This window comes from Rhea americana, unplaced genomic scaffold (genome assembly GCF_003343005.1).
Source record: "Rhea americana isolate MKP2758 unplaced genomic scaffold, rheAme1 scaffold_14, whole genome shotgun sequence".
Classification (NCBI taxonomy): Eukaryota; Metazoa; Chordata; class Aves; order Rheiformes; family Rheidae; genus Rhea; species Rhea americana.
In genome coordinates this window covers 3,126,756-3,139,610 of record NW_028185483.1, presented here as the reverse complement: position 1 = coordinate 3,139,610, position 12,855 = coordinate 3,126,756, and the positions used below count along the sequence as shown (strand labels likewise).

At 50.7% G+C, this 12,855-nt stretch overlaps 1 protein-coding gene across 1 annotated transcript in view; it reads right to left on the bottom strand.

The window, feature by feature from the left end:
* Positions 1–540: 540 nt before the first annotated feature.
* The window catches only part of SGPP2 (sphingosine-1-phosphate phosphatase 2), a 23,828-nt gene continuing 11,513 nt past the window's right edge, over positions 541–12,855 (bottom strand). Inside the window, exons 5-7 of the mRNA XM_085298688.1 lie at positions 7,544–7,723; positions 5,179–5,268; positions 541–1,086 (exon numbers count right to left, since the gene is read on the bottom strand). Coding sequence (XP_085154814.1) covers positions 541–1,086; positions 5,179–5,268; positions 7,544–7,723 — 816 coding nt within the window. The remainder of the gene's footprint in view (positions 1,087–5,178; positions 5,269–7,543; positions 7,724–12,855) is intronic.

Below are 12,855 nucleotides of genomic sequence, written 5' to 3'. Positions count from 1 at the left end.
GCGCCGCGGCCAGGCTGCGCGCGGGCGCAGCACCCGCCAGCGGAGGTGGTCTCAGCGATAGTCTGGGTAAATCTGTGATAAACCACTCAGAGGTTTTGGGCTGGATTTTTCTTTCTTCTCTTAAAAGAAAAAAAAGAAAGCAGCGTTGCAATGGACAAAACCGTACGCGCTGTCGCCGCCAAGGCTGGCCGTGCCGTCAGAAGACGATGCGACGAGCGACAAGCACCGCGACCATCAGCTCTCCGCGGGGTCCGCGCCGACCTCCCCAGCCGCCACCTCGCCGGCGGCAGCCCCGCTCCACCCTGCGCTTGTCACGGCTCGTCGCCCGGGCCCGGGGCCGATAACCAAGGGATGCAGCGGAGCCCGTGGTTTCTTCGCCTGATTCTTTGCATACAGCCATCCCCGTGAATTTTCACAGTTAGGCATTTTAGGCCAGTACAGAAAGGCACAAAACGCTTCTTGGTCAAACTACCCGCCTGGAACAACTTATTGCATCTGTGAAACGGTGGTGCCATGAATCATTTCCTTAAGGAACTGGGCTCAGATCAGTCCTAATAACTGGTGCAATAGCGGCACAATCACAGTAGCACTGAAGCCAACTGAAGAATACGTTACAAATTTATAAGGCACCTCGACTTCCAGTCGTCTTCTGGCTTCTAGGTCACTAACGGGAAACTTGTACCGATAGCACAGCACGCCGAGGACCACGTTTTTCATGAGCTGGCGCGTCAGGAGAATAGTGCAGATCCCCACCAAGAACCGGGCTAGCATAACCATGAGTGTCGTACCGGTGAGCAGAGGAAACCCCAGATGGAAATTTTCGCTGGTGTAAGCTGGTGCTGCATACTGGTTATTCAACCAAAATCCCACAGTCGCTCCGGCTCCCGCTCCTAGGATAGTGGTGGTGTCTGCCCTGGTAGGGCTGTAATACTCGAGTTTGGGGTAGTTGTAACACAAGACGAGAGGCACAGCTATGGACAGCAGCGGGCAGAAGGGACTCGTTAACAGCAGGTGATCGATGAGGTCCCACGCAGGATACAGGAGCACCAGCAACACGGCTGAAATCAGCGCTCCGCCGATCACGTCCTGGAAAGGGAGCGTTTTTGAGAATTTCATAAAACCTTTGCCAAAACAGAAATCCTCAGATGAGGACTACTTCAACAGAATAAACTTTTGCACAACTTCATCTCATGGGTGGTGTCACAGTAAGAGGCCTTAATACAAGCCCATCCCCTCCCATAATCCCACCAGTAACTTCCTCCTATCGACAGGATTATCGACTGCTTCGTTTGCATTAACAGCAGGATGCTCTTGTCCAGGGAAACCCCAATCCAGGAACGCAACCTCCAGGGAAGGCAAGCGCAGCGCTGCAAGATGTGGTACACACGGCCTGGGCCCAACCTACCGTAGCAAGAGATAGCACCTCTAGGCAAGAACAAATCAGTAAGGAATTCGTTGCCCAAGCCTCTGAAATCTGGCTTGTAGTTAAGTGCCTGAAGCAAGTGCACAGTTAAAATCTAATTTATTAACAGAGGCAAATAAGCTGTTTTGAGAACTTGATTGCTGTCAACAATACTCCGAAAGGAGACAAAAGCTAACCCGTAACAAAAGCTTTCTGCATGTCATCGGCAGCAGTCACATAAAAAGCAACGTAAGAAGTTTTTCTGTGCTCCTCTCCAGGCATCAGGATCAGCTCAGGATCAGCAGAATTTGTACTCTTACCATGAAATTGATTACGAAAGCTATAGGTAGTCGCATACAAAAACGTCCTAGTCTCAAGATTGTATTTTTTTCATGAAGTCATGACAGTAGACCATTTCTATGCTTGGTCACAGTCTAAAATGAATTATTTATGAGATCTTCAGTTATAGTTAGGCAGGAGTGAGGGGACTTTTCTTTGCAACAGAAAAATTCCTGACTTTCTAGTAAAATGCATTACTCAAGTATGGTTGAACTTCAGGTATTTACCACTTCCAGGCAATAGATTCACAGCACACTTAATTTTAAGACTCAAAGAGCCATTTTACATATTCTCAGTAATAATTTCCATTGAAGTTCATTTCCTTATCCTTGGCATTAGGATACTTGTGGAAATACCTGAAGTTGTTTACAGACGTATAAAATGTAAATACCATTAGCTGTCAATACTTCACAACACCAAAATAATCTGCCTTTTGATACCAGTTATCACATGAGTGCTTCCCACCCGAAGGTGCACCTCAGCCTAAGCGGGGACACGGCAGCGCCGGGGTTTGCTCTCAGCGCTGACACTCCGAAATTGCATCCCCACTTCCAGCTCCACTATCTGTCCACCTTACACTGAATAAAACAGGCCTGACATCTCAACACCGCCTCCACGTGCAATTAAGGAGTGAGACTGAAAAGCTGCTCATGGGCTTTTCTGTTCCAGTTAAAAATATTTAATCAAACATTAACGTCCCTCAAGCCAAATTCTTTACCTAGCTCTACCAAGCTGACTCCAAAGGCTTCCTTGCAAGTGTTTCAACGCTTGTATCACTTTCTGAACTCCGACACGGTGCATCAGGAGAGACCTTTTTTTTTTTTTCACATCCTGGACACACTTTTAATATTCCCGGGAAGCACACCCTTTGCCTGTTTGTCTGTGTAAACAGATTAGCATCCCATCAAACCCATAATTATACAGGCATTTTTAACTTAGGGAGGGAATGGCTTTTGCTCAAAGTGCAACACTACCCAGCACTACCCTTGGGAGCTTGGGCGCTGCGGGTCGCTCGACGTTCCCCGCGTAGGACGCCGCGGCAGCCCTACGCGGGGCTTCCTCCCCGCTGCGAAGCCCATCTGCCGCTGCGCCAGGCCTGCGCTCAGCCCCGGCCCGCCCCCACGCCCACAGCCCTGCCGGCCTCCCCGGCCCTGGCCCCAGCTTCCACCTATTTTAACTGGAATGGAGGAAATTTGCAGCATCGAGTTTCTAATGCTGAAAGTTTTAGCCATTTTCCTACACTACAGGAAAGTATGTAAATGCAAGCAGTTGACATAAATACCCAGTTGCATGCGATACATTAGATACGGGACTTGAGCAATTTAAAATACTGCTGACTTACGCCTGTGCACAGGGCAGCAGCCGTGGCTCAAACACACACTACTTTGGGGACTTCTCCCGGGAAGCTGGGCACGTCCAGAGCTGGCCGCAGCACTATCCCTGCCGTTCTGGTGCTGCACTTCTGGTGCCAGATTTTACAGCAGATTTTTTTTAGGATTGCAAAACCACATGGCTTGGCTTTTTGAAGGCAAGACCACATTATGCTCTTCCCATTACACTTAAACTCAGGCTGAAGGCTGGAATTGCAAACACTGATAAAAGACCCCTGGAGCATCAAACGGCATTCCAGATATGGTGGCATTCAAAGATACTCCCTGATATTTCCAACCAAAGCAATAACAACACTTTTCTGCTCTGTCTTGTATGTAGTCACGTAATGCCTGAATTTCCTTCATGGTTTCACTTAGAAATAGAGTTACGCTACACTGGCTCTACTAAACAGAAACATATTGTTGGCCTTCTGCTCTCGTGAGACACCCAGCTCCATCCTAGGAGGATTGTCCTGCTACACAGCGTAAAATGGTGCCAGCATGCTGGTTATCAGCTTTATAACATTTAAGGTAATTTCAGGACTAATGGTGTTACTGAAAAAAACTGAGATACAGCAGAGAAAGGGGCAGGATGCCGCTACCGACTCCTCCATCTTTAAAGTAGCATAATTTGCAATAAAAGCATCAAGACTGGATCTAATTTATTGAATCTACTGAATTTGTCAACTGGAATAAAAGAAAGCAAGCCTCCTGATTTCTCCTTCCCCTGTTCCCCCGGGAGTGGCCAGCACAGAATATTATTGCTTTTAAACCGGGGCTGCCCAGACGGGGAACGGCACGGGGCTCTTCGGCGGCCGCCTGCTCCCCTGAGCCCCCGGCGCTAGCTGGGGCCGGGCCGGCACAGCTGGGGCAGAGCCCAGCGCGACCGCTAACGCAAGGTCCATTAGCTTGGTGCATTACGGAATTGCTACCACCGCCCTGACGGGTTAGAGGAAGGACAGACGCCTCCCCCTTGCTTTGAGGATCACCCGCAGCTGGCTGAGTCCTTCCGAACACGACCGACGTGGTATTTCTCATACCTTTCGGGGATGCTGCGTGCTCATATGGATGCTGTCATTCATCGTTTCAAATACGAGATGACTCAGGCTTTAAAATAAAAAAGCTCCTCGGGTTCTCTCTAACCACTGCATGGAGCATGTCTTTTTTATGGTGCCAAAGGCACAAAGGACTTTTTCTTCTTTACCCTAAAACCCATCTAAATTTAGAAGCAGCTTTCATTATCGTGGAAGAGCAAGGGAAATATGCTAAGAATTTCTGCTGATTGACTTAAGGTCACTAGTTAAGAAAGGATGTCTCCAGCTTAGATATAAGATACTGTTTTGATCCATCAGAGCTGGAAGGGAAAGTTGGGCCGTATTTTATAGATAACCTTAATCTCGTAAGGGGTCTCTTTTTGATTTCATCAAGTCTCCTTATTAGAGCAAACATGACTACTACCTAGTAAGAGAGGTAATGCTTCTTCCTGTGCAACCAACATGCAACGTGTACCAAACACACACCCACAGCCGGTTGGAGGTGCGTGTTCATGCTTAGGGACTTGGACCACCGCTCCGTAGGTACACGCAACAGCTCAAGAACAGTCGTTTGTAATCATGGTTATGTCGAAATCTGCTCCTAAAGCAGGGCAGACACCCCATGGCCTGCAAGTTTATCCCACAAAGAGTCACAGATATTCCATGAATATTTTTTGAAGTATTTGTGCATCTAGATCCTTAGAGTTTCCTACCGATTTAGTGTTTCTCGAAGCCTGTCATAATAATTTCTTAAGCTCTCACGTCCCTGCACGGTGATACGAAACACGCTGCTCCCCAGAAGACAGCTTAGTTGTCAAGCTTTATGCACAGAGCTGCTATTCCCCCCCGGCCCGCAGGGCTTCCTGCGGACAGCACCGCTACCGCTGCCCCAGGAGCTCGGCTACACCGCGGCGCAGCGCTGCTCAAGTGCGGCCTTTGCAATTAAAGCTTCAAACCACGGGACTGCGAGTCGCACCCACCCCAGCCTCACCCGGCTTTCACCCCCGGCCCGCTCCTGACCGGCGCTCCTTACCAGCACGGTGTGCATCCCCGTGTAGAGCCTGCTGAGGCACACCAGCGTGGAAAACACGAACGCCCCCGCCAGCCCCAGCTCGAACGGGTACTGCGGAAACAAAACACACGCACACGTCACCCGCTGCCCGCTCTAACGCCAGCACGTATCCTAACCGAGGCACCCGAGGAGCCGGCCTGACGCAAGGCTCGGGCAACGCACGGCTTTTGCAGAGCTGCTCCCCTCAACATCCGCCCGCAAAATCCAGCGGACCTGGCACTAAACGCTAGCAAAGACCCCAAAGAAGAGAAAAAGGCAGAGCACATCGCAGGAGCGACCACCAAGGTTCAACCGCTGCCTCCGATCGCCCGGGAGGGAAACGGGATGTCCGAGTCCGACCCGATCAATAGTTCTCAAGCAGCAGGGTGGGAGGGAAAATCAGTGGCTAGGCTGAAGCGACGGTCCAGTAGTACTGCAGTCAGGACCATCTTTCCTGCCACATCCAAGGATTAACAATCTTCTTACAAAGCTGTTTTCACATACTTCCCTCTCTGAGTTTCCCACTAATATGGAAGCAAGAGTTGAAAAAAATCAGCATTTAAAAAGAAAAAAAAAGGATCACATTTGGTAAAGAACAAGCATAACACATTAGCACTTAATCCATTCATTTGAATCCTGTCTTAGGGCTCCACTGAAGATGAGTTTGGTGGACTCATTTTAGTCCGTAAAGGATGTTTTTCTGAAAAGTAAAACAAAACCAGATATAGAAAAATGCAGTAAATTCACCCAATTTGACACAGTGGCTCCCGAGAGTCTCCTGACTGAATAGATGAGCACAGTGGCTAGGGGTCAGGGCAAAAACTCTTCTGCAGATCTCTTAAGCATAACGACTCACTTCTGACTCTTTCCCTCTGGCATACTCTAGCCCCTGATATAGACAGCTCAGACCCTGTCTACAGATGTCATTCCCAATTCATAAAGCACTATTTTTCCCTTGTTCCTCTAAGCCTTCAGAGTATCTACATCTGCTTTACCCCCTCTTGGGGGTAGCCTGGGAGCCAGTCCAGGTCAGTAATTGATACCAGGGCAGCTTTGGAAGACGGCAGCATGATGTACTGGTGCACAATTCCTTCTTAATGGAAGCAATTAAATCATTTAATTATTTTACAGTGGCTTCACTGTTTCATGGCAGTTTCCAACAAGTGTGAGACCGCCTGTGAAGAGCTACGTGCCCCACTGTTAGCCACCGACTGAGAAGACGGAGAAAGTACCACTAATCAGGTCCTTCGAGCCACTGCCACCTTCTGAACAGCGCAGGGCTAGAAAGACAACGCAGCCTTCAGGAGACGCTGCAGAACAGATCTCTTCCTCAGACCTGATCTACTTAGAAGTAGGTTCACAGACCTCAGTGTCAAGGTTCTCACTTCTTATAACCAGAATTATATAGAATCACCCTATCCTCTTCTAAATGAAAGCTGGAGCCCATCTTCACTATTTACAGCCCCATAACTTTTACCAAATGGGTGGTTGCACTTTGTTCCTGTGCTTATGCTGGAACCACTCAGTTTGTCCTGGAGAGGACAACCAGGGATGCTTAGACACTGAGAAGCATCCAGTTAGACCAAGGCCCCCGTGGTTACACAGGCTTGTCTCTGAAGCACACTAGAGAAGGTGGAGAAACACATTTCAGTATGATGCAGCCAGAAAGTTGTTATTGCTAAGGTACAGGAAATGCACATTAGCATTCATAAAATGAAATAAAAATAACCATCATGGAGCAAGAAGTCTGCAAGATCCAGGAGACAATCCTTTTGGAAAGAGAAAAGTCTCAAGGTTTGGGAGAAATAATTATGAGATCTCCCCATGCAGATGCTACTTGTCTGGAAAACAACTTGTGCTAGGTGCTGCTCATCCAATACAAGGAGATTTCCAAGGATGCTTCTCCCACCTCATCCAGTGCACGAGGCTCTGTATGGATCCTTTGGTTTCGGAGGAGCTGGCGTTCCCCGAGGTGGAACCGGGCGCACTCAGCGCAGACGGCACACGGCCCAGCACTCGCACAGGGGTCCTCCGCGACGGCACCGGGGCTCCCCAGGCCTCGCTGTGCAGGGTGGCAGGCGGTGACGCAGCGAGCTCCCAAGCCTGGATGTGGTAGCACAATCCACCGGTCACTCAGAGCTGCTTTTGTGCTACAGAAGGGACGTTTCCACTAAATTTCTTTTTGCATCTATGATCTGCCAGCTATGGATAACTAGAGGGGAAAGCATGTGTCTGTGGAAATACAGGGAGCTCCTCCAGAAGCAGCAGCAGCCTTGGATTTGTTAGTATTTTCTACAGTTTAGGAGAAGCAGCTTTTGTTGTTTGTTTTTTGTTTAAACCCTCTTACCTTGTACTGGTTCATGGTTGCGATCAGAAGGGAGAAGGAGATGGCAGTAGCTGCCATGGCGTGGGTAGATGGCATCCCATATTCTGCATCCGTTCTCCTCTCCAGCTTCACCACGGGCGGCGAGAGGGGCCGGGGCCACTTCAAGATGTCCTTGGAGACCTGGCCGATGTACATCACTATCTGCGGGGAGAGGACCTCACAGTCAGCGTGGGGGCTCCCGCTCGGCCCACCCAGGAGCCCTATCCGCTTCCAAGCTTTTTGCTGCCAAATCCGTCGCTCTGAGAACAGAGTTTATCTCCTGAATTATTAAAGGTTTTTCCATTATCCTGGGCAGTGAAGGAAGCAGCGGCTTTACTGCACCGTGCTGTAACTCAATCAGCTCTGGGACCGAAAGGAGGTTTCACTGATGAGACACGACACTAGGACGGGCTGAGACAGACAGCTGGCTCCTACCCTGCATTAGCGAGGGCTCAGTTTAAACCATTTCCCTTCTATCCCTTATAACCTCTTTCCTGCCAAGCAGACAGGCGTACGCGACATTTTTCTGCCGCCCCTTCAAATCGCCGCCCGGCCCCGGCGCGCCGCTGCCACCTCCGCGCGGGCTCTCCCGCCGCCCAACACGCCGCAGGACTTCCCCGCCGCCCAACACGCCGCAGGACTTCCCCGCCGAGGCTCCGGGCGACAGACCTGGCGGCGCCGGGAGGGCAGCAGGGAGGACACGGGACGAGCAACACCGCGCAGCAGCTGCCCGGCCCGCTCCCTTCCAGCAGAGCACCCCCGCGCGCTGCCTGGGGGTTTAAGCCAGGGCTCTGTTAATGCCCCAGTGCAGCGCTCTGGTTTTCCAAAAGACCAGGAAAAGGGAAATGCTGCGTTCCCGGGTCGCTGCAGACAACAGGAAGGAGACCCACTGAACCCACCTCCAGCGTGTTATCACCACCAGATGATGAGGCAGGCCCATCTTTAGAAGATAACTAAGTTTCAAGATTGAAAGCAAAATTAATGTAATACAAAACGTTGAGCCTACCATTTGTGATGCCATCTTAGAAGCAAGGTAGGACAAGCTAAGTTATCAGAAGTCTTCTGTAATAACAATTTCCACTCGTTAAAGTATGATTAGCACCAACACGTAAGAGTATTACAGAAAGGGAAATAAGTCATCCTTGAAGCAAGGCTGGTGCTATGACTCATCTGACAGCAGGAAGCACGCCGAACGCTGGAGGCACGGCTAAGCAGCAACATCAGGCGCGCTCACCACTTGCTTTTTTTCTCTCATTCCGAGCTCGTTTGTGAGCCTTTCAGAGAGTACGTATTTGTACAGACACAGCATTAAGAGGCGACACGACAACATAAAATACCGAGGGGAACCCAGAGCCTTTCAGACTAAGCACGACTCTCGCTTTTATCTCGTCTGCGGGTTGTGCCCATGGCTTCACATGCGACGCCCCGGACTGCTTAGCAGAAGTGGCACTTGCTGAGCAGTAGATCAGCCCCATCAGCCAAACCAACACGTTTCTCCTGCAAGGCGAGCGCGACACCGCCAAAAACCACTCAGCAAGGGGGCTGCCCTTCTGCTTGCTTTCCATCCAACGCAGTGTCACCCGCCTTACAAGGTGCCCCAAATCGCCTACGAGAGTGAAGAACTGCTCAGGCAGCAGCACGGCGCCCCGGGCAGATGGGCCGCCACGGCGGCGAGCTTTCCCACGGTGCAGGAAGCGGAGCAGGCGGAGCGCACCAGGTCCCCCGGGCAAGTCACCAGCCAAAGGGACCGTTTCCACCGAGCCTGCCGGAGAGCATTGCACTGGCAGCGGAGCAGCGCAGCTGGCAACTGGGGGCAATGCCCTAATGAATTTACCAAGCATAAACTTCCAAAGCTCATCCAGAAGTGGCAGGAAGCAAAAAAGCAAGCAAGCAGGAAGCCACTGCAGACGCGGTCACAGGTGCCGCAGCGCTGCTCTCCCGGCAGGAGACCCGCGCTGCTCTCCGCCACGACATTGCAGGGCGAGGTGGTGTCTCCTCTCTCCACCACCACACCTTATTTCACGATCATTTTGGATTTACTCTCAAACAATCCCAGGAAAGAGAGTAAGTAGACTGGAAGTTTTGGCCTGTTATTGGTGTTTTTCAAGCTAACAGGTAAGAAGCCCCCTTGATAAGTAAGTAAGGGTTGAAGTTCTGGGAAGGAGGAGAAGGGAAGAGGATAAACAAGCATGGGCAACAGGCTAAAGACCAACACAGAGCTAAACTTCATCTGCGCTTGACTGGAATTTCTGAGTGTCAAAAACCTTTGATGACCCTGGGACAAATACAGTATGAGCAGAGATTACCCAGCCCCAGCCCAGGCGGTGACCTGGGGCTGCTCAGGCCAGCGGACAGGGCGACAGTGCTGCTGCGTCCCCCCTACTCAACACCAGCCACGCGGCATTTCAGCTGCAACTGGTTTTGTTTTGAAGTCCACACATTTAACGATAGCTTTGGACAGATGAAGAGAGGACAGCAGCTAAACGCGTGACCGGGGAACGTGTCGTCCCGTAGCAGGTGGCAGCACGTTACGTGCTTCCAAGCCTGAAGAAGGATGAGCCCCCGCGTCTGCGGTGCCGGCGCGGCTTCCTTCACACGGGAGCGGAAGAGCCGGGGTATCGGCTCCAGCGGGTTTATTCAAAGTGGAGCAAATGGGGTCACGACTTCTTTCTTCGATTTTGGAGAGTTGAAAGAAAGAACAAGAGATTAAACCAAACTCATCTAAAATGTAAACAAAATCCATGTAAAAAGCCCTTACATGCTTGTGCAAGTCTCCACCCAGCAAGTCTCCAGGCCCAAAGCTGAAAGTTTGACAGAAAATGGAAGAAGCCTTCAAAAACTGAGCAGGAGGGCACAATTTGCTGTCTTATACACATGGAGAAGAAGAGAAACCTTGAAGCAAATCATTTCTTCATGCATTATGGTGCAGTTTGCTTCTTTCCTACATTACTAACATTTTTTCTCTGCCTAGAGAGTTACATTACAGCCCTCAGTGCTATTCCTCTGCAATTACTTCCAGTACAGGCTCGCTTCCATTCAGTTTGAGTGATGCAGATCAACCAAGTTTTCTGCTGTTCTGGTGGAAAACATCTTACGGACATCTTCACCATAAATAGTTTTAATTTGCACATTAGTAAGTACCTCTGTTTTTGCATGCAGAATTTGTCTGAACACAGAGGCTCTCATTACTGAAGCACCAGAAGTCAAAAACGTGCTGGACTGCGCAAGACGGAATCAGCTGGAGAAGGTAACTACACAGAAACGCCTGGGAGTTTAGTTGGGATTTCACAGTTGATGGGGCAGGCATGGCTAATTCCCTTCGCATCGCTCCACCAGCTGACAGCGGCAAGTCCGACCCAGCGTGACTCGTCCTGCACAAACCTCCCACGGCAGCTCGTTCCCGTTTCGCAGCCCGACTCCGAAGCCACCGTTTTGAGTCTAAAATAGCAACCCCGTAGCCTGGCTCTGGAAACCCTGGACTGCAAGAGTATTTGCTTCCCAGAAAAGAAATTTACTGTTTGAAAATTATGTCACTTCTGTTTTGCTGTTGTTTTTTTTTTTGAGAGCGCTTTTGCATCCTCAGACAAACACCACAACTCATCCTAGCCGCACCAGTGCCACCGTCCTGCGAGCGCCGAAACGTAACCCAGCCTTTTTCAAGGGCTTGCTCAGGTGCTGCAGGAAGCTCAGGATGGCATTCAGCTGCTGGGACTGATTTTCAAACACTTATTCCAGTTGCGCTGGGTGTGAAACAGGACGCCCACGGAGGGACAGGTCCCAGCCCACCGCGGGCTGCGCCCCGCTTGGCAGCCAGCGGGTTCCCAGGCACGCCGCCGCGGTGCGGGAGCAGAGAGACGGCAGCTGCTCAGAAAAACACTCCCCAGAATGAAACAAGGGGGGGGGGGGAAAGCAAAAAAAAAAAAAAAAGATTGCCGAGAGCTTCGACCTTCAGCCTTCCCAGCCCGGAGGGCCAGTGCTTGGTGGTGACTTGGCCCCACTCAGAGGGCTCGCCATCCCAGCTCCCGCATGCCTCTGTCTTCAGACAAAAACCCAACTGACTCTTTAATGGTGGGTTTAATTCAACTGGTGAGGAGCTAATGAGAGGACTTTGGACACGCTGTCTCACAGGTGCAGCAGAAGTCATGCTCACAGTGATTTGGCTTATCACCTAATACTGGGAAACTGCTGTACCTCATAGTTCCAGTGAAATACAAACATGTCTGATTTAAACTTCAGCTTAAATTATTTCCGGCCAGGTTACTGAAACGTGCCAGTCCTGGGCTGACATCAGATAGTGCTTATCCTAACTGTCTCAGGAAAGTTTCATTTGCAGTTTCTGCTCAGGCTGTTACCTGCACTTACAAAATTCATGTTCAATAGTTTATCATCTTGCACATACACCTACACAGAGCTAAAATTCGTCTGCACTTGACTTGAATTTCTTAATTGCATAGTGTCAAATGGTATATAGACCAGGACCATCAAAGGGTTTATTTTGTTTTCTGACATTTTGTGTTACTTACCTGCCTGAACAGAGTCTTACATATTCACATGCTGCATGCATGTCACGTGCAGTGCTTTGAAGAGCTCACATTTTGAGTTAAAACACTTATCAGCCCTTAGGAACTTGTTTCAGCGAAACGCCGCACCCCCCCCGAGACACGCACACGAGCCGGTACACCACAGCCTGCCGCCAAGCGGGCTTCAGAGCAGCGCCCAGGAACCGCGCGGCCGCCCAGCAGCGTCGGCAGCACCGCAGCGTCGGCAGCACCGCGCACGCAGCTCGGCTCCTGCCGGGCGCTCGCCCACGAGCTACCTGCGATGCCGGAGCTCGCAGCTCACAACCAAACTTGCAAACGTCTGCAAGCAACCAGATGCCGACAGCCTTTGCAAGACCGTTCCGCTGAAAAGCGGGACGCCAAAGAAACCCCCGAAACCCCCCCAAAAGCCGCGCCGCTCCCACCCGCGCGGGAGCCGCGCGGCAGCGCCCGGACCCCGCGGCAGAGCCACGCAGGGCTCCCCCTCGCCCCGGAGCTGCCAGCTCCCATTAGTCACCCGCTTATCTCCCTGATTCACCGACAGCTCCCAAGCCTGCCCTGGCAAAGTCCGTGCTGGCCAACTATTATTTATGTCTCAGAGATCAAAAATTTATAGGCTTAAAAGAGGCGTGTGCACATTTTGCATTCACACACCCTAAAGAAAAACAGCAAGGAAAGAAAAATGCAGGAAGGATGCTGAATGGCAAGCGGAGGACGGAGGGTTTTTTCCTCTCTCTCTCTTTTTTTTTTTTTTTT